Here is a 22106-nt window from a genome sequence, read left to right as displayed (position 1 = left end):
GGCTGAGGGGAGACTTAATTGAGGTGTATAAAATTATGAGGGGCCTAGATAGAGTGGATAGGAAGGACCTATTTTCCTTAGCAGAGCAGTCAATAACCAAGGGGCATAGATTTAAAGTAATTGGTGGAAGGATTAAAGGGGATTTGAGGAGAATCTTTTTCACCCAGAGGGTGGTGGGGGTCTGGATCTCACTGCCTGAAAGGGCGGTAGAGGCAGAAACCCTCATCACATTTAAAAAGTACTTGGATATGCACTCGAAGTGCCGTAACCAACAAGGCTACGGACCAAGAGCTGGAAAGTGGGATTAGGCTGGACAGCTCTTTTTTGGCTGGCACAGACACGATGGGCCAAACGGCCTGCTTCTGTGCCGTAAATTTCGATATCTTTATGAGAAACAGGCCATTCAGCCCGACAGGTCTATGCCGGTGTTTATGTTCCACACGTGCCTCCTCTCACTGAAATTCATCTCAACCTATCAACATGTCCTTCTATTCTTTCCTCCCTCATGTGCTTATCTAGCTTCCCCTTATATGCATCTGTTCTTAGATATCCTGCGTCCTCAAATTACTAGTGAGCGTACAGATGAAATTCTTCATATCACTCTTTTAGCAGAGTGTTTACCTGTTTAAAATAAATTAGTTAAAAATAAGTGGATTAGCGCACCATTGAAAATAAATTACTTAGTGGGATCTTGCTGTGCACAAAGTAATGGCTTCATTTGGCTGCATAACAGTAACTGCCCTTCTACTTTATTTTTAAATTGCTTCAAATATGGGACTCTCCTGCTTAGACATCATGACATGTGTAATTATGTTTCAGGATTATAATTGTGAACAAAAAAATGTGTACCTGGAGCTAACACTAGCCTCTCCAGCCCAGGCCTTGTTTTCTTCTGGAGGAAAATAAAATATTTTCAATGCTTAAACTTGCCACTTAGTGGAAACTTACTGAGCAGCTTGTGTTGAAATCTGACAAGCATTGTGTGGAATCTAAGTAAAATTGGATCAAGTGACTGCGGAGCGTCCTTCCTTGTTTATGGCACATAAATAATTTCTTCCCCAAGGTCTCATGCCAAGTTGAATGAACTTCATCAATAAATCTGCCTCTGTTATTGTTTCAAAGGTCAAATACCTTAGCAGCAAACTGAAGTCTCTTCATTTGGTCACATTAAGCAGTGGAAAGTTATCAGAACCAATGGAGCATCTTTTACTAAATTTAAAATTGTTCAAAAATTCTTGATTGGGGAACACCATCTTTCTGTTGGATCTGATCAAAGGACTAGATAACATTGTTGCATAGATTGAGGAATCGTTCTGTGCAGGGAGAGTTACGGCACTTTTGACAGTAAACAGTGGCTGTGTACAGCTGATCAATAACTTAAGAATTCTCAATATTTCTAAATTTACTGCCAGTGGTGATTACATAATGATTTAAGCCATCCAATGGTGATGGAGATGACATTGGCCAAAAACCCACTCCAATTTGCTCTTCAGTGATCCCCAGATGGAAGGATATGTGTATGGTTGTTGGGTGAAGATAAGATCAGATTTGGCTGTGATATGAAAAATATTTATTTTCCTCCAGCAGAAAGATGAAGAATCACTATTTAGGTGAGTTATTAGAGGGGTCTTGTGACGGTGGAAGCATAAAACAACAACAACAACGTGTAACAACAACAGAAAACGCTGGAAAACCTCAGCAGGCCAGGCAACATCCGTGGAGAGAGAAACAGTGTCAATGTTTCGGGTCAAAACCCTTCCACAGAACTGAGAGAAAAGGCAGGAAATTAAACAAAAGGCAGTTTGGGGGCTGGGAAATGGGGGAGGGGATGAAAGAAGAGACATTAAGAGATATTCAAGGTGAGACAAGATAGTAATAGGACAGGTAAAGAAACAGACAATGGCTCTAGATGATGTGTGAAATGCACTGGCAGAGTGAGAGACAGCTGCCATGTGGGAGAGAGAGGAAAAAAAAGGAAAAGTCACAAACCAAAGGTGTGGATAAAAAATATAAAAATATAATAGGGGCCGAGGTTATGATCTGAAGTTGTTGAACTCGATATTGATTCCGGAAGGCTGTAAAGTGCCTAATCGGAAGATGAGGTGCTGTTCCTCGAGTTTACGTTGAGCTTCCGTGGAACAATGCAAGAGGCCAAGGACGGTGAGGTCTGAGCGGGAATGGAGCGGTGAATTAAAGTGACAGGCGACCGGAAGCTCGGGGTCCCCCTTACGGACTGAACGGAGGTGTTCCACAAAGCGGTCACCCAATCTGCTTTTGGTCTCCCCAATGTAGAGGAGACCACATCGTGAGCAGTGAATACAGTATACTAGTTTGCAAGAAGTACAAGTAAATCGCTGTTTCACCTGGAAGGGGTGTTTGGGGCCCTGGGCAGTGGGAAGGGGGGAGGTATATGGGCAGGTGTTGCATCTCCTGCGCTTGCACGGGAAGGTGCCGGGTGAAGGGGAAGGGGTGCTGGGGGTGATAGAGGAGTGGACTAGGGTGTCTCGGAGGGAGCGGTCCCTACGGAATGCTGAAAGGGGAGGGGAAGATGTGTTTGGTGGTGGGATCACGTTGGAGGTGGCGGAAATGGTGGAGGATGATCCGCTGAATGTGGAGGCTGGTGGGGTGAAAGGTGAGGACAAGGGGAACCCTATCATGGTTCCGGGAGGGAGAGACAGGGGTGAGGGCTGAAGTGCAGGAGATAGAATGGACACGGTCAAGGGCCGTGTCAACCACGGTAGAGGGGAATCCTCGGCTGAGGAAAAAGGAAGACATGTCGGAAGCACTGGTGTGGAAGGTGGCATCATCGGAGCAGTTGCGGCGGAGACGGAGAAACTGGGAGAATGGAATAGAGTCCTTACTGGAGGCGGGGTGGGAGGAAGTGTAGTCCAGGTAGCTGTGGGAGTCAGTGGGCTTGTAGTGAATGTTGGTCAATAACCTATCCCCAGAGATGGAGACAGAGAAGTCGAGGAAGGGAAGGGAAGAGTCGGAGATGGACCATGTGAAGGTGAGGGAAGGGTGGAAATTGGAGGCAAAGTGAATGAAATTGTCTAGTTCCGGGCGAGAGCAGGAAACGGCACCGATACAGTCATCAATGTACCGGAAAAAGAGGTGAGGGAGGGGACCCGAGTAGGACTGGAACAAAGAGTGTTCCACAAAGCCCACGAAAAGGCAGGCATAGCTAGGACCCATGCGGGTACCCATAGCAACACCTTTAATTTGGAGGAAATGAGTGGAGTCAAAGGAGAAGTTGTTCAATGTGAGAACAAGTTCAGCCAGGCGGAGGAGGGTGGTGGTGGATGGGGACTGGTTGGGCCTCTGTTCAAGGAAGAAGCGGAGCGCCCTCAGGCCATCCTGGTGGGGGATGGAGGTGTAGAGGGATTGTACGTCCATGGTGAAAAGGAAGCGGTTGGAGCCAGGAAACTGGAAACTGTTAAAGTGGTGGAGGGCGTCCGAAGAGTCACGGATGTAGGTGGGAAGAGACTGGACAAGGGGAGAAAAGATAGAGTTGAGATAGGAAGAGATAAGTTCCGTGGGGCAAGAACAGGCTGAAATGATGGGTCTACCAGGGCAGTCCTGTTTGTGGACCTTGGGAAGGAGGTAAAAGTGGGCTGTGCGGGGTTGGGGGACTATGAGGTTGGTGGCCGTTGGGGGGAAGATCTCCAGAGGAGATGAGGTCAGTGACAGTCTTGGAAACGGTGGTTTGATGTTCGGTAGTGGGGTCATGGTCCAGGTGGAGGTAGGAGGAGGTGTCGGAGAGTTGGTGTTCAGCTTCCGCTAGGTAGAGGTCGGTTCGCCAAACAACAACAGCACCACCCTTGTCAGCAGGTTTAATGACAATGTCAGAGTTGGATCTGAGAGAATGGAGTGCTGCAAGTTCAGAGGGAGGTAGGTTGGAGTGAGTGAGGGGAGCAGAGAAATGGAGACGGCCGATGTCACGCCGGCAGTTAGCGATGAAAAGATCTAGAGAGGGTAAGAGGCCAGAGGGAGGGGTCCAGGTAGAACGAGAATTCTGAAAGCGGGAGAAAGGGTCAGCTGTGCGGGGGGAAGGCTCCTGGCCAGAGAAGTGGGCACGGAGACGAAGGCGGCGGAAAAAGAGCTCAGCATCGTGCCAAGCTCGAAATTAATTGAGGTGGGGGTGTAAGGGGATGAAGCTCAGGCCTTTGCTGAGGGCTGATCGTTTGGGGTCAGAGAGGGGAAGGTCAGAGGGGATAGTGAAAACGCGGCAGGGGGTGAGATTGGGAGAAGGGGGGGGTCAGAGGAAAGTGAAGGGGAAGAAGGTTCCAGAGGGGCGTTGGTGTTCAAGAGTTGATGAAGCTTGCAATCCTTGACATCAGAAAGGAAGAAAAAAAGTTTTTTTACAACAACATGTATTTATGTAGCGTCTTTAACATAGTAAAACGTCCCAAGGCGCTGCACAGGAGTAGTATGAAAGAATGGGTTTCCGCAGGCCCTGCCGAATTTAATGGCAGGGCCTGATTAGCATTTTCAATCTCTGTGTCCCGCCCACAGCCAACCAGATAGAGAGGCTGGCAGGCTGTCGGGCAGGTAGGCTTGCGGCACTCGGCCACAGAGAGGAGGGAGGAAGGGGTCGGGGCTGGAGGTTCCGGGTCTGAGGAAGATTGGGGGTGTGGTCGAGGGCCAGAGGAGGATCGGGGGGCAGGGGTGGTCAGGGGGCCGAAGGAGGATCAGGTCCAGAGGAGGATTGGGGTGGGGGGTGGGTGGTTGGGGGCTGGAGGAAGATCGGGCCGGAGGAGGATTGGGGATGGGGTGGGGTGGGGTGGTCGGGGGGCTGGAGGAGGATCGGGCCGGAGGAGGATTAGGGCTGGAGGGGTGAGGCCATGAAGGCAATTGGGGGCTGGAGGGGGTATCGGGGGCTGGAGGAGGGATCAGAGGCCTCGGGAGGAAGGTCGGAGGGAGATCGGAAGCCTCGTGGTGGGAGGATGGAGGCCTGGGGGGTGGGGGAGATCGGTGGGAGATTGGAATGGTCAGAGGGCTGTCCAATCCTGGGGTTAAAATTCCCCCCACTGTCTGGGATCATACATGATGAATGGCTACTTGGCTGAGTTACTGGTGCTACTGAATTGTACCCCAACAATAGGAGGGGTTATATGTAAGAAACTGGGCAAAAAGCTTACCAAAGAGAAGACATTTAAACTTTTTTTTAAAGAACACATAACAGCACTTTTAACTTTCCTGAATTATCATTGACTCAACCCATATTTTCACTCATTACTAAATTGCCAGAAGGATTGAAAAATGTAATGAACAATTAGAATTGCAAGTTGCTTCAGCAAAATTAGGCTTCCACAGAAATAAATCTCAGTGGAGCAATGTTCTAAATAGGGATGATGGGATGAGACTGATACCGGAGTAAAAACATCAGCAACTCCATTCACAGCTTGTTAACCCAGTCTCACCTCATTATGGAGGGCGGGTAAGCCCATCACACTATAGAAATGGTAATACTTGCAACCATTCACACCAATCTTTGCATAAACTCTTTTCATCAGTCAGTACAATAAGTAGTGCACAGGAAATACAGAACCTCTAGTTCTAATTGTTTAAACCGATAGTCATAAATATTGCTAAAATGTATAAGAAAGTAATATAGAGTGTCTCTGCGATTGACATTACAATTCGAAAGACTAACAGCAACTTGCTGAAAAACACACTTGTTATCTGTCGCATGGTGCTGTCATTCTTTGGGTCAAATGTCTTTGGCCACTTTTATATTGTGTTAATTGCCATGTTAGTGCCACTGGCCCCGGCACCTTGGTTTTGCAGGGCTGGTTCTAACTCAAGTCTCACACATGAGATTCTTGAGCCACTTACTAAGGAGGTGGTTTCCCGTTTCCTTCCTCGCGGTTTATCTCAGAAGTAACTTCTCCCAGGTGGGTTGCAACCAATGGTAAAGAGCCCACCTACTCTTTACAATGGGCGGGGGCACTGGCACCTATCGGACACAAGTACCCCCGCTGGACTTCAACTCACTATTTAGAGCCGCGTCCAGTCTCCACTCGCCGGGGCTGTCTGGAGTGAGGCCTGAACCCAGCCTCTCTGCCTCAGAAACGGCAATATTACCACTGAGCCAGTGGGTATTCCATCCGGATGCAAGTACCCAGCTGGATGTCGATCCAGTATTTAGAGACCATATTCTAGCTTCCACTCGCCGGGGGTGTCTGGCATGACACTGCCATAGAAAATGGCTTAAATAAAGTGGCTTAAATGTGAACAGTGAAACAACCTAAAGTCAGTTGGGTGACCTGTCGACCTTTTTGACTTGTGTGTAAGTGGCGACACTAGCGGGTGTTGACATCAGTGTTGTCGTGCTTAGTGCATGGATTTTTAAACACAGCACAGCTCCTGCAATCAGGGTTCTCCTGCACTCGTGAGGACTGTCATTAAGGACGACAGCTGCGTCACTATGATTAGAATGTAAATTTTAAGAATCTGTGGAATGAGAAAAAGGCATCGAGACCATCAAACTTGTCTGGTGACAGTCCCCACCTGTTTGTTATCCCAGCGTGATGTAAGCCCAAAGTTTTAAATTGGTCAGAAATATTACAGTAAACTCCACGGCGGCTGCAATATTGAAGACAGCTCCCACCCCCCAAAAAGACAGGCTTAACTACAACTGACAGGTTCTATTTTGAAAGTTATTTTTAAAGCAAGATATTATGGTCTCTTAAATATGTAGTTCGCGACAAATCTCCATGTGAACTAAAATTAACACAACAGATATTATTTACATTTGTTACGGTTAATCATGCTGAAATAGGCAAAAATTTTGCTGATAGTTGAAATGCTGCACTTAATATACTTCTTTAATAAATAAACAATGTCAGTGTAAAATTATAATTATAGTACAACACAATAACACATCCATGGCTGATGGTGCAGAACCTTTAGTTGATTTGTCTAGACTATCTGAGCACAATCTTGATCTGTCACACAAGGAATGTGTGGTCAAACCACTTGTCAAATGAACAAAATGCACAATGCCGCACATGCTGGAAATCTAAAACAAACAAGATTTTCGGGTATGGACCCTTAATCAGATTTTCTGAGGAAGGGTCCATATTCGAGGCATCTTGTCCGCTCTCTTCACAGATGCTGTCTGACTTGGTGAGTGTTTCCAGCGTTTTCTGTTTTTAGTTTCACACGTCAAATGGATTCTTTTCATAACAAATTCCAAGTATGTATCCTCCATATACATACTTAGTAAAACAAAGGCATACTTTGAACTAATTTTTCTCAACATTCAAACTAAATACTGAGACCTGATGTACAATCTGTATGGATGGAGTGAGGCACTGTCCTGGTTATATTACTGGTCCGCAGAAGGATGACTCTTGCACTTTATTTTTTGTGCATGTATACGCATGCGCATAATGAACACTATTGAATAACTGCAGGAAGACTTTAAGAGATGGGGAAGGAACAAATTGCACAGATTTAAATTTGAGGATGATTAAAAGAGTAAATTCCATGCTGGCCACAGGATCTGTGGTGATACTGTGTAGTGTTTTGGTTTATTTACCATAAAAATCCCCAATAATGCCAGTGCTCACTGCAAGCACAATTAATAGCAGAAGTCTTGCCTCCTGAACAGAAGCTTATAGTTAAGAATCCTTGCGAAACCTGCCATTCAAACTCACCTACTCTTACCATTGACCCTCCTCCCCAGGGGTTGGTTGCACAACTTACAAGCATCATAAATCCTTTGGCAGGCTGCTAGGTGAGCTACTTTGCAGGTATGTTATGTGCCAACTTGGATTAGGGAAAAATACAACTCTGTGCAGCTTGCCCAACTCATCATATTGCACCTCATACTTTTGGAGTGGCAATGTTGTAGGGCTGCCAAGTGTCAGAAATGAACATTAATGGGTGATTTCTTCAGCCAGACCACTGAATATAATTAATCTTTTAGAACGTTAATGTACAAAATACAAACTTCTATCACAAGCTACATATTCAAGCACAAATTACTCCATAGTTTATGCATGGAATTCAAAAAAATCCACTTTGGTAGTTGTTCAGTGAGGTGCTGAAAATATCCTTTAGAAAGTGAGACACATGCATCCTGACAGCAATCAACAAGCCAGCAATACAGATTCCGTCCGGGGTAGGGAGTATTCAGAGCAATAACAGGCAGTGACTAAGTGAAATTTTATGTAATTATGTTGGTCAAAGATATGTACTTAAAAGCTGCCTTTCAATTTCAAAATCCAGTGATGCCGATGGGGATGGGGGGGTACTATTGTTACAGCGCAGTCAACAGGATATACAACCAAACTAATCTGATTGATTTCTGGAGGGGGAGTTGGGGGATACCGATTGCGTTTGACACTGAACCCTCCCACCCTCAGGGAGCTGACACCTGTATACATTTTTACTGTGAAACCTTGTAACAATTCTTTTATCGTGACACTGTAAAAACAACTCCACCGCCCCCCGCACGCCCCCTTCCCCCAGTCTCGGCCAATAAAACATGCATCTGAACTGAAAGGATGACTGACGAGCAGCCAAAAAATTGACCTTTTACAGTCAGGAAAGGGGAACCCCACTGACTTTAAAAATTGAAATAATGCATGGTCAGACTTAATTCTAAAATGATATTTGAAGGGACGGAGGGGCATTGGGTTCAATGAAAAGAATAGAGGCACCTTTCAAAAGAAAACAAACAGCATAGGGAATTCAGAAGAAACTTCTTTACTCAGGAGAGTGGTGAAAATGTGGAACTCGCCACCACAGGGAGCGGTTGAAGCGAATAGTACGGATGCATTTAAGGGGCGGTTAGATAAGGAAGGGAATAGAGGGGTCAGGTGATAGATGAGGAAGGATGGGAGGAGGCGGGAGTGCAGCATTTGGACTGGTTGGGCCGAATGGCCTGTTTCTGTGCTGTATATCCTATGTAATCCTATGCAATGTGAACTTGACTGGCCGCAGGATCCGCTCTCCCAGCTGTTTTGCTTTGCACAGCGCCCTCTGGTGATTCTCTACAGCAACCTGTTTAATTTCTAACCAGCCGCTGCCGGGCAAAGCAGGTCAGAGCGAACCGGGGGAGGGGAATCCGGGACAGCCACTCCGTCTGCAGCGCTGCGTCAACTGCGCCCCTTTCCTTTCATGTTGCACCCATTAGGGGAAATGCAACCATTTGCAAGTCGTTTCATTTTTATCTTTCGGCCTCTTTTAACGTGTCTTCCTGTAGAAAAAAAATAGCATATTCGCCGAGGAGCAGCAGTTAACCTGCAGACCAATAACTCCTCTGTCGCAGCAGGGAAACAGTTGTAGGATTTGCAATTTGTGATTTGCGTGTAATTTTGTACATCATAAAATATACCCCAAAAAATAAAATATATCAGACGGATTTGTAAAGCAAAAAAAAATTTAATAAATAAAACAAGCGCCCTGGATTTCCCGCCAACAGCCGGATCTTTCTGGGGTCCGTTCGCTCGATGATTGACAGCCGCGCTTGGCGCTTTCCATTGGTCGCATTCAAATGAGCCTCTCGGCCATTGGCCGCAGCCGCCAGCAATGTGTGAAAGGCGGCGCGCCGATTGGACGGGATCCCCACGCTATGCAAATGAGCCGGCTTTTCATTTAGATTCAGCACTGCGAGGGGCCGCGGCGCGCCGTGCTCAGACACTGTAACCCCGCACGTCTCGTACTACCGAAAAGGAGTGCGCGGCTCCTGCTGGCCCCGGGAACCGCTCCAGAGACCACGCCCCACGTGCAGCAAAGCAAAAAGGGGTGGATGTAGATGCTGCTGATGCTGCATTGCACAGTTTGCAAAACCCCCCGCCTCCTTCCCCAGAGCGGGTGATTAGACAAGTGAGGGTTTGTAATTAAGCGGATTGATTCCTCAGTCCCAGCGATCCGCCCCTACCGCTCTTCTCTATAGGAGTTGAGAAGTTGGTTTGTCCTCATTTAGATTAGAAACGCTGCAAGAAGCGAGTGCAAGGCAATGAGCTGCTGACTTTCATCAACTGCAACCAGGGAGCGGCACAGTGTGTGTAGACCGAAGAGAGAAAAAAACATACACTACACCTGGATTTACTCACCTTGCAAAAAAAAAAGCCTTTCGGAGTGAGTGCGGAGAATTACCGAGCGTCTTCAATTAGCGCAATTTTTTTTTGCTGCTGTTGCATTTTAATTTGTCTGCTGGAGAAGGATTTGAACGGCGGAATTTGACTTTGCGATGCTGCTGTCCAAGAAGATCGGATCGTTTGCTCACATTTGCAGCCCAACCAGCATGGATTTGCCGGTTAAGATCCAGTTACAACAAGGTACGAGCTCTGGTTTCACCCACCCCGGCTGATTTTGATGTTTATATCCAAGAGTGTGTCGCTGTATTTATACCACACGGTTGTTTGGGGAATGGTGCATTAGTCGTAGCGCTCAATGTTTTGATGCGCTGTGTTGGGGAACGGGTTGTGGTTTGTTGTGTTGTAAATTACGCGGGAGTTGGCAGTATTCTTGACTAGTGCCTGTTTCGAGGGATTGAAATAAAAGTTGAATGCGGAATTTTTTTTTTGTTAGTAAAATATTCCTTATTTTTTCCCCGCCCCGTGTAGTGAAGGAGCGGGAGCCTTTCGAGAAAGTCTATCAGATCGGGGCAGTGCTGGGCAGTGGTGGTTTCGGCACAGTCTACAGTGGTGTGCGGCTCAACGATGGGCTCCCGGTGAGTGTCTTTCCTATTCTTCAGTGTTGCATTGAAAAAAAAATTGTTAGCTGCCCCCTTTTTCCCCCTCGTCTCACCAACTAACTATTACTGCGCTTTCTTTCTAGGTTGCTGTCAAACATGTAGCCAGAGAGCGAGTGACCGAGTGGGGCTCGCTGGTAAGTAATCGCATTCAGCCCCCCTGGTTATTTAACCTTGGAATCGAGCTAGTCTTTGATGTACTTCGGAATATATTGGTTGCATATGATACTTTCTAAATCAGTAGTTTTTAGTAGCCTGCGCATTTCTCCGCAGATGTAACACTAGTTTCTTTGAATCAATTAAAAGCTGGGCAGCTGTAAAGTCGGCTTCCACAGCTCTTATGGGAGAGGGGCGGGAAATCCCATTAATTTTGAAGGATAGCGTTGCTGCCAACACTTTTACAGTGCAGATCAAAGGGGCAAATGTTGGAAATACTGAGCGAAGTTTTAGGGAGTGTTTGTAATAGTACATGTAGTACTTTAATGGGAACACTGACATTTTCCTAGTAACGACACTAGGACACGTTGTAGTGTTTTGATTGCATGTCTTTTTGGGGGAGGTCAGTTACTTGGTGTTTGTAGCCGCAGTTTTTGCACACTGTTTATTTATGTATTTCCCCCTCCCCCTTTGTTCGTTTCTGTAGAACGGCAGCCTTGTGCCTCTGGAGATCGTGCTGCTGAAGAAGGTGGCCGGAGGCTTTCGAGGGGTCATTAAAATGCTGGATTGGTACGAGCGGGGCGATGGCTTCTTGCTGATCTTGGAGCGGCCGGAGCTGGTCAAGGACCTGTTTGATTTTATCACCGAGAAGGGGGCCCTGGAGGAGGAGCTGGCCCGGGTCTTTTTCAGGCAGGTGCTGGAGGCGGTGCGGCATTGCTACAACTGCGGCGTGGTTCACCGGGACATTAAAGACGAGAACCTGCTGGTGGATCTGCGCTCCGGGGAGCTCAAGCTCATCGACTTCGGCTCGGGGGCGCTGCTCAAGGACACCGTCTACACCGATTTTGACGGTAATGCACCATTCGGGGCTTCTGGAAGCAAATTATTTTATGTATATGACAACAGTCTTTGTGATCAATGTGTACTGAGGTTATTTCTGCCTTGTTTTTTAATTTGTTTTAAAATGCTGCCTTTCTGAACCAACTTGCCCTTCCCATCGTTAATGGGTGGAGATCCTCCATTTGTTTTTTGGGGATAATCACATTCTGGCTTTGCCAGGTTTTTTGGATCTAGTTAGAAAGCCCCAGCTGCATATCTTGCGGGCTGAACTCCAACCCTTTCAGCGATTTCCATCAGCCGGGCGATTCTTCCTTCGACATACAGTACCTTGTTGTGAAACTCGAGCCCTTCCCGTGTTTAACCCCTCCCTTGCTGTCTCCTCGCTTGTGTGGTTTCCAAGACCTGGCTCCTCCCCGCCACACACTCCATGGCCAACCACGCACCGAGTAATTCAAAGCTCGGAACAGCGTCGCTCCGTGTCCCTGAAAACCTGGCGCCGGCTGTTTTCAGCGGGCGGGCTGGCTGCCTGCCTGCCGCTGGCCGGCTTCCGAGCTCCCCGGAGTCGCGACTGATCAATCGGCGCAGTGTGAGCGCTTCTCCCCATGTCCCTGAGCCAGGAGCTGCGCTCGCTCTTCCCTCTCTCATTTCTTTCGTTCCTTCTTCTATTTCCTTTTTCATTCCCTCCTTTTTTCCTTTCCCGCTTTCCTCCTTTCTTTCCCTCTTTTTTCTCTCCCCTCCTTCTCTCTGTTTCTTGCACCCCTCCCCTCCCCACTTGCTCAGTTGCAGTAGGCTCTCTCGTTTTCTCCCTGCTGTGCGGAATCCCACCATGTGAGGGCTTCCTTACGTTTGTAAACAAAGGAGTCAGCTGACTGACTCACTGCAGGGAGTTGATCCGCAGAGCAACCAGTCTGTTGTGTTTTTTTAATATATAATGGGTGTTTGAAGACCTAAATCGCTTCAGAAATTCTAGTCTGTAATTAGCTTTCCAAATGCCTTTCGAGTTGAAATCCGTTTTTGAATGAGATTGTTATTTCTAGGCACAAGAGTATACAGCCCTCCAGAGTGGATCCGTTACCATAGATACCATGGCAGATCAGCAACAGTGTGGTCTTTGGGAGTGCTGCTATATGACATGGTGTGTGGGGATATCCCATTCGAACAGGATGAAGAAATCTTGCGTGGTCAAGTGTATTTCAGGAGGAGAATTTCTTCTGGTAAGTGAAGTTTGATGTACAAAAAAACTCCCATTAATGTAGCACCTTTTTTAGGACATCCCAAAGTGCTTTACAGCCAATTAAGTACTTTTGAAGTGTACTGTTGTAATATAGGAAATGTACTAAATTAAAACTGATGTTTTTAAACATTGGCTAATTGTATGGTTTTTTTTCCAGAATGTCAGCATCTGATCAAGTGGTGCCTTGCATTGAGGCCTTCTGAGAGACCCATGCTCGAACAGATCTTTGATCATGCTTGGATGCGAAAGGCAGAAGTGGTTAAAACTGAAGACTGTGATATCAGGCTGCTAAGCCTAGGCCACGAGCCCTCAAGCACAAGTTCAAGCAAGGAGAGTCTGTGAAATATCAAAACGCCACGCAGCAGGAGGGGAGCTATACACTAAAGGACCCTGTGGTGGTGCCACCAGCTTGACGTGGGAGGGGATGATAGTTGATTTGACATCCAGTCCTCTGGGGTGGTGGGTGGGTTGGGGGGGTGGGGGGAGAAATCCGACTGCTGGTTACTGCTCTGAACTAATTATTTTTGTTTTCTTTTGGGAACATTGGAGTTTGGGAAAAGCAGGCCAGTACTTAGCAATGACTGACCTTTATTTTTTAGCAAAAAGTGACCTCCAAACAATGCAAACTCTGCTCTCATAGAGCCTGGACTAAATGTTCTTTGCTTTCTGAGTGCCTTTTGAAAGCTGCTTTAATTCACTGGTGATGGAATACTTGAACACACTTTGTTCCCCTTCTATTTCTGCTGCTCAAAATACTTCAGCCTGCACAACTAAGGGTGTGTACAGGGATGTCAAGAACTTTGTCTGCCAGCAATGTTGGTTTTTCTTTTTTTCTAGTCATCGCAACCACTAGGCAGAAGGCCCTTTTTTTTTTTTTTTTTTTTTTTTGGAGTCCTCTCCGCTTCCATCAACCTGCGAGTTTTTTATTTCTGTGGCCAAGGCATGTCGGGGCATGGTTGTATGCACAATCAATGCAATTCAAGGACACTTTCAAGACTGTATATTGTATGAAATGTAAATTATGTTTCATTATGTATTATAATCTTGTTTTTATTTATTTGTATTCTAAAGTTAGACTGTCCACAAATTTCATGTGGCTATTTATTTGTTTAATTTATTTTAGAAAAAAATTTCCAACACTGCTGTTCTGCTTCCATGGCACCTATTTGGTTAGTCTATGGTATATTTCTGCATTCCTGTGTTTTTTTTTCTGCATTTTTAAATACCGTGCAGGTTTCAGTGGCTTGTCATGCTAGTTGGAAGGTGAATGGAAGCTTGTGTCCAAAAGCTACCCTTTTTAAAAGGGCAATAGATGGATTTTATTTTCCTTTAACTTGGTGTACCACCAAGGTTCTTCATGACTGTTTGTATTAGAAGTGTAAAGTAATAATACTGTTTGAAAGGTTTTAAATTATTGAAGTTGTACAGTCTCCATCGTTGGCTTAGGAAGGTAGAGTGGCAGTCGACCTTTTTAATTTATTTCAATAGCTGTGTTTTGTGCACTAGATCTAGTTGCATTTATGCAGCTTGGATTTGGGAGTTTTTTCAATTTAGCTGTGAAATAAATGATGGATGGAGAACATATTTTTTTATACAAGCATTTCAATTAAAGTTCACTTTTTGTACATAAGTTGTGTGTTGTTATTGAATAACAAATGAATGAAGGTGTTCTTCAATTGTTAACTACATGTGCAATTTATGCACTGTCATCTGTTTCTATCACTACTAAAACTAAACACAACAGCACTTGCCGAAAACCCAACTATCTAATTTGGAAAATTTATATATACATTAAAAAAAAAGCAGAAATTCAAGTAAACTGAAGCTGCACAAGTCGCTTCACTTTTAACCCTGACTTGCAAGAATGCAGGCACACAAGATTCCTGATCTCTGATTGGAAAAGAAAATAGTCATGAATGTATCCACTAAATCTAATTTGACACTTCAAAAATATACCCTAAGTTGTGGATTGAAAATCAATATCCAGACTCCCATTGGTATCCTTCAAAACCTTTTAAGATCCAGGATCTAAATAGGAGTTAAATGATGTGTTCCCCTTTTTCTGTCTGCGTGAGAGGCCAGCCCAGAGTTGGCTTGTGTAGTCGGTGGCATTCAACTTTTGGATGCTTGACTCGTGTTGAAATCTGTCTGCCAAAAGAATCTTAGCTATTTTTAAAATATATTTCTGGTCTATCCCTTCCCTCCTTCAACTGGTAGCAAGTGTGTTGCTGTACTTACATTTCTTGTGTGAAGTGAGCAGCTTCATACAGTTAAATGTAGAATAGCAGTGGCAGCTTGTAAGGATGTATTGGGTAAATGTGAGTTGAGGGCATAGGGTTAGCTTGTGTGATGTGACTTGCACAACTGCTTGCTAGCACCTTGTACAGTGAGGTCTTGGGACTGGGCAACTTGTTGCTGACTGCAGACTTCTTGCATTCTATGGGAGCAAATTGCCTAGTTTAGGGAAAAATACAGCATTGAGCATTGTGATTATGTATTTAGGATGCTTAGAAGTTGTCACCAGGAGTGGGTTCATTTTGCTCATGGCAGTTTTCCATTGATACACGTGGAGGTGAGGACTTGATTGGATCAACAGAAGATAGTTTTTAACCTGTTACCATGTCCGCCTCCAGGTAGCTGGAAATGCACAATCACACACTTGGAGCTTGCTTGTGAAATTGTGGCCATACTGTCGCGTTGTTCTGCCTGCAACTAAATACCTTGTGGTTCCTTCGGTAGAAGCAACATAAGGCTTGCAGCTATCCTAACACTAAGAACCCATGAACACCTATAGCAGCAATCGTAAGATCAAACTTTCATGGAAGTCACTATTACACAAAAGGAAATTATCCATTGTTTATATCAAAAATGTAATAACATTTGACTGTTTAAACCAATGGTGGTAGTATCCAAGCTGCAGGCCTTACATTGTTCCAGTTCAGCTTTGGGAGATTTGTACTTGGAGAGGGAGGGAGGGTGGGTGAGATAAGATCTGCATCTGGTTATTTTGAGCTGCTGAAAAAGGGTAGGAATTGGGCTGCAGTTGCCTGAGATGCACTCTGCAAGCAACACTGGAAGTGCTGGAGTCTGAAACACCCGTGTAGAGATTCTATTCCAGCATGCAAAACACAATTGGCCTGAAAGTTAACTTGATTGGGGTTGCTTGTCTTTGATTGTATTTAAATGCAATAATCACCACAATGATTAATCACTGCTTGCAAAAACAAACGCCACCTGCAGTAGTACTTGCATACTATAGGTGGTGCTGTTGTGGCCAATCAAAGCACAGTCGTGGGTTTCATAAAAACGACAGTACTTGAGATTTGCTCCTTCCGTTGTGTAAATATATTAGGCAGTAGTTTATAACTTGTGTATTCAATTTCAACAAATTGTACACAATGCTGTTACCTAACGATTTCCTCCTGTACACCTGCCCTATAATGCACATTCACAACTGGGAAGGTGAGTGGAGGACCTGTTCCCAGGCCGTTGCTCATTTCATCCCCTTCCACTCAATTTTTCAAGGCATTCATCAATTGCTTCTTGAGGTTAGTGACAATTGCTGCACTATAATTCCACAGCTCCTGGCACCTCACCTCAAGTGGGAACATCTCAGTTGCATGGATCCTTGTAGAGTGATCAGAGCTGGAAACTGGCTGATTCTCCCCTCCTCTAGCTCAGGCTGCATTAAGCCAGTTTTCTGCACCTGACCTCACCTGGCTGGGGTCAGATAACTCAGCGCAGGCAACACTTGCTGCAACTTTCTATTGTGTTAAACAGATGATAAATCATGCATGAGTGTGATTTTCAGTCAGTGCCTCAAATGATACAAGTCATACCCTTTGGCTGCTTATCATTTTTTGTTAAACTAATACAAATTATGTAATTAATTTTTAATGTGAATTATATTGATGGATATTAGTCAGTGTTTCTTTTGGTGTTACTGCAGGCTATATGTGCCTTTTGGTACTGTTCCTGGTTACTATGTAGCTACATTTTTTTACAGCAATGTGTGGTACAAGTCAAAGAGATACAAGAATGATGTGGTTTGATTTACTCTTGGATTGTCACTGGCTTCACTTGGGAATGCAAAATTGTGTCCCATTACACTGGAACAGGAGTAGGCCATTCAGCCCCTTAAACCTGCTCCATCATTCAATTAGATCATGGCTGATCTGTACCTCAACTCCAAATTACCCACTGTTGCTCCATATCCCCTGATACCCTTACAAAACAAAAATCTATCAATCTCAGTTTTGAAGGCTTCAATTGACCCAGCATCCAGAGCTTTTTGAGGGTGTGAGTTCCAGACTTCTACTACCCTTTATGTGAAAAAATGTTCCCTGATTTCACTTCTGAATGGCCTGACTAGTTTTAAGATTATGGCCACCAGAGGAAATAGTTTCTCTTTATCTACCCTATCAAATCCTTTCATTTTAAACACCTCAATTAGATCATCCCTCAATCTTCTATGATCAAGGAAATACAAGCCAAGTTTTTGCAACTTGTTCTCGCAATTTAACACTTTCAAGCCAAGGAGGATTCTGGTGAATTTGCACTGCAACCTGTCCAAGGCCAATATATCCTGCGGTGTTGTGCCCAGAACTGAACGCAGCACTCCAGATGGGATCTGACCAAGCCTCTCTACAACTTTGGACACATGCTAAGCCAAAGCTCATTTACATATCTGGTATCATTTAATGAAGTGTTAGCAATTCATACTGTGTAGTGTGAGTGCTTGAGAAAAATCATTTATAACTTGGTCCAAATTGGCACTAAATTTACAATCCCACTTAGGCCATCGCAATGCCTGATGTTGGAAGTGGAAACATTCACACTGATTTACCTCCTGACATTTCTATTTTGAAAAAAAACTACTTGCCAGAATTTCTTTTTTATTTTGACCAATATGTTTGATTACTTGGAGCCTCTGACATTTCATAATTGGACATAGCTCTCTACGATTCCACTTTATGGTCATGGCAAAGTTATGTTCACTTAATCACAGACTTTGGGTAGGCCCTAAGGAATCGCTATATGGCAGATCCTGTTAATGTGTACATACATTAGGGTGACCACACGTCCCTGTTTTCCGGGGACAGTCCCTGGATGAGGTACTCTGTCCCCGGGCAAACAATGTTCCCGGAAGAGACCCCAGTTCACAAAACTCATTCCTGAAGTGTACCCCAACCCCACTGCCAACACCCCCTCCACCCCCCAACACCCCCAACCCCCCTACCCCCCACCAACCCCCCCACCCCAAACCCCCCCCACCACCACCCCCCCACATGTCAGTTTGTGGCTCAGTGTAAATTAAACAACAACTTGTACAATGACCAGAGTGAGTCACCGTGCATGCGCGGCTGGATGTTCTTTTTGCGCATGTGCCAGTTGTTCGGAGTTTTTGGTCGGGCTCATGATGCTGGATTGTCGTCACCGGAAGTGCCTGGGAGCACGGCAACTGGAGCAGATGAGGGAGAGGACATGGGGGAGGGCCCAGTCACAGTCACTGGGGAAAGAGGGGGGGAGGTGGGGGGTGCAGGCTAATCCTAGACACTGTGGTTGGGTGTGGGGGGGGGTGCAGGTGCAGGCGTCTGAATTGCCTTCAACAGTGTGATATCACATCCGTGGTAATTATATGCACATTTATTTTGCATCTGTAGTGTATAAGTGCAACTGGTAAAATATAGGCTGCTAAAAATTTTTGCCTCGTTATGCTGCGTAACCTACATTTTCCGTCCTGGCTACTTTGTTGTGCTCCCACCCTGTGTCCCCCCCGGATTTGGTTTAGAAAATACGGTCACCCCAACATATATTCCCTTAGTTCCAATTCTGATGGCATTAGCTAACATAAGGCAACACGGTGGCATAGTGGTTAGCACTGTTGCCTCACAGTGCCAGGGACCCGGGTTCGAATCCGGCCTCGGGTGACTGTCTGTGTGGAGTTTGCACATTCTCCCCGTGTTTGCGTGGGTTTCCTCCGGGTGCTCCGATTTCCTCCCACAGTCCAAAGATGTGCGGGTTAGGTTGATTGGCTATGATAAATTGACCCTTAGTGTTAGGGGGATTAAATACATGGGGTTACGGGGATAGGGTGGGATATGTGTTGGTGTAGGAGTTACGGGGATCGGGTGGGATATGTGTCAGTGCAGGCTCGATGGGCCGAAATAGCCTCTATCTGCACTGTGGGGTTTCTGTGTGTCTGTGTGACAAGTCTTACACCACTGCCAAACATAAAATCACATTGATCCTGGCATACCCGACAACAGCTTTCAAACTTATTCTACCCTTCTGGAAAAGTCAAGAGGATACACCAGATAAACAACTGGATGGTTCACAAAAAATTACCATCAGCACAGTCGTCATAGTTTGGAAGTTCGTATGGAAGGAAAAAAATGCGAAATCCTAACCCCCCACCTGTGTACAACCAGCTTTATTTCCCCTTGTCTCATTGCTGTGACTATCAGGTAGTCCTGGACGATCCACTGGTCTCTTCAGTGAAGGACTACAAAAGGAGAATTCAATTCAGCATTCATCACCGGTTATTTTGAACATTGGTTTTTCGATATAGCCTACTAATTTTACTTCCCCAAACTATTTGCCAGAATTTCTTTGACAAATCATAATCACAATATGGTACATATGGAGAACTTATTATGTAGGATTATATCCCATTATTACTATATAGGTTCTCTAATGATATCCATCATTGAAGTCATGCAGTTGCTAGTGTACTGCAGGCCAATGCTACATAGGTTAGTTTTCCAAAGTTGTAAATGATTTTGAGTGCTTACTAAAATCATTATAATGATTGGAAGTAAAGTTTACATTGCATGATTATGGAGTTGAAGACTTTTTACAAAACCTAAGTATAAAAAAAATCATTTCAGATTTTTGGTTAATTGCTTAAATTGTGGTAATTGATTTAAACTGTCAAGGAGTAATTGGTGTTTAGTGTAAATGAAAAAGCTACTTTTATTGAAATTTTAGCACTTACTAATATCTTTGATTTCAAAACAGTAATTAAAAGAAAATTGGTGTATATTCCTAAATGTGAACATGCTGACCAGATGTTATTTAACATCTATATACCTGTGTATCTTTTTACATTATGCTTGACTTCCTTTGGAAGAATTCAAATTACTAGGGGATGGGAAATTAAAGATATGATCCAAATGCGCTGAAGTCTGTTAATAATAAAAGGGATTACTAAAGAAGACATGGAACACATGATTTACCAGGAAATTGTGAAGATCTTTAATGATGCTGTAATGGTCTGGATTTTAATGAGTGGGAGTACGTGAATTTGGGAGCAGGTGGGGGGTTAAAACCAGCAAAATTGACAGGGTGTTAGGAAGCATGCTCCAACCCGCCGACCTCCGGGTTTCACTATAGCTCGTTAGGCTGCGTGCGCGCGCATCCCCCTCAGGAGAGGCGGGCTGCCACTTAACATATGTTAATCGCTCAATTAGAACGATATTGACATGGGTTTTTAACTTTAGCTTTGGGTCCATGAGTTTCCCAGGCTTCCTGGAACTCACCAGTGAAAGCAAGGTGAGTGCACAGCGACAATTTAGGGGGCTGAAGTCATGTCAGGGAAAAATGCCACAGCGGCAGCGGACCTGTGAGGAGCGGCGGAGCAGGTAGGTTTACCGAGCTCCGAGAGAGGGAGAGAGAGAAGTAAAAAGTAATCGAAGTGTGACGTCACCAGAAAGCAGGTAAGTGATTGGTTGGTGAGTATTTCTCTCTTTCTCCTTTTTTCCATACTTATATTTTGTGGTTTATAGTTTATAGGGTGTCTGTGGTGTAGTGGGGACTGCTGGTAAACAAGGGCCCTTCAGTATATCATTTAATTGTAGTGTAATTGGTGGGATTGATTTGATTTAATTTAATTTGAATTAATTAAAGGGTAAGTCATGGCAGGAGAGCTCTGTGCCGTGGTATGCTCCTCCTGCACTATGTGGGAAATCAGGGACACTTCCTGTGTCCCTGATGACCGTGTGTGCGGGAAGTGTATCCAGCTGCAGCTACTGACAGACCGCATTGCGGCGCTGGAGCTGCGAGTGGATACATACTGGCGCATTCACGATGCTGAGGACGTCGTGGATAAGACGTTTAGGGAGTTGGTCACACCGCAGGTAAAGGCTGCACAGGCAGGAGAATGGGTGACCACCAGGCAGAGTAGTAGGCGCAGGCAGGTAGTGCAGGGGTCCCTTGTGACCACCCCCCTCTCAAACAGATATACCACTTTGGATATTGTTGGGGAGGATGGCTTATCAGGGGAAGGCAGCAGAAGCCAACTTCCTGGCACCATGGGTGGTTCTGCTGCACAGGACGAGAGGAAAAAGAGTGGGAGAGCTATTACCGCTTTGGATATTGTTGGGGAGGATGGCTTATCAGGGGAAGGCAGCAGCAGCCAACTTCCTGGCACCATGGGTGGTTCTGCTGCACAGGACGAGAGGAAAAAGAGTGGGAGAGCTATAGTAATAGGGGAATCTATTGAAAGGGGAATAGATAGGCGTTTCTGCGGCCGCAAACGTGACTCCAGGATGGTATGTTGCCTCACTGGTGCAAGGGTCAAGGATGTCTCAGAACGGCTGCAGAACATTTTGGAAGGGAAGGGTGAACAGCCAGTTGTCGTGGTGCATATAGGTACCAATGATATAGGTAAAAAATGGGATGAGGTCCTAAAAGCTGAATATAGGGAGTTAGGAGGTAAATTGAAAAATAGGACCTCAAAAGGTAGTAATCTCAGGATTGCTACCAGTGCCACGTGCTAGTCAGAGTAGAAATAGAAGGATATTTCAGATGAATACGTGGCCTGAGGAATGGTGCAAGGGGGAGGGATTCAAATTCCTGGGACATTGGAACCATTTCTGGGGGAGGTGGGACCAGTACAAGCTGGACGGTTTGCACCTGGACAGGACTGGGACCAATGTCCTAGGGAGAGTGTTTGCTAGTGCTCTGGGGGAGGGTTTAAACTAAAATGGCAGGGGGTTGGGAACCTGAGCAGGGAGACAGAGGAAAGGGAAACAAGGATAGAAGCAAAAGACAGGAAGGAGAAAAGCAAAGGTGGCAGCCAGAGAAATCAAGGTTTTAAATCAAACATGGCCACAGTAAATAATAATTCTTAAAGGTGTAAGAGTGTTAAAAAAAAGCCTGAAGGCC

At 45.3% G+C, this 22106-nt stretch overlaps 1 protein-coding gene across 1 annotated transcript; it reads left to right on the top strand.

Annotated features, from left to right (window-relative positions):
• The first annotated feature begins 9672 nt into the window (after positions 1 to 9672).
• LOC147105704 (serine/threonine-protein kinase pim-3-like) lies at positions 9673 to 14568 on the top strand. Its single transcript, XM_086010313.1, has 6 exons — positions 9673 to 10292; positions 10581 to 10687; positions 10795 to 10845; positions 11352 to 11715; positions 12742 to 12918; positions 13096 to 14568. The coding sequence occupies exons 1-6, from the start codon at positions 10205 to 10207 to the stop codon at positions 13278 to 13280; spliced, it is 972 nt and encodes a 323-aa protein (XP_085866439.1). The 5' UTR covers positions 9673 to 10204; the 3' UTR covers positions 13281 to 14568.
• The last annotated feature ends 7538 nt before the right edge of the window (positions 14569 to 22106 follow it).

This window comes from Somniosus microcephalus, chromosome 17 (genome assembly GCF_052327205.1).
Source record: "Somniosus microcephalus isolate GS21.2 chromosome 17, FLI_Smic_1.0, whole genome shotgun sequence".
Taxonomy (NCBI): Eukaryota; Metazoa; Chordata; class Chondrichthyes; order Squaliformes; family Somniosidae; genus Somniosus; species Somniosus microcephalus.
The sequence above is the reverse complement of the archived record's forward strand: the minus strand, read 5'-3'. Positions and strand labels throughout refer to the sequence as shown.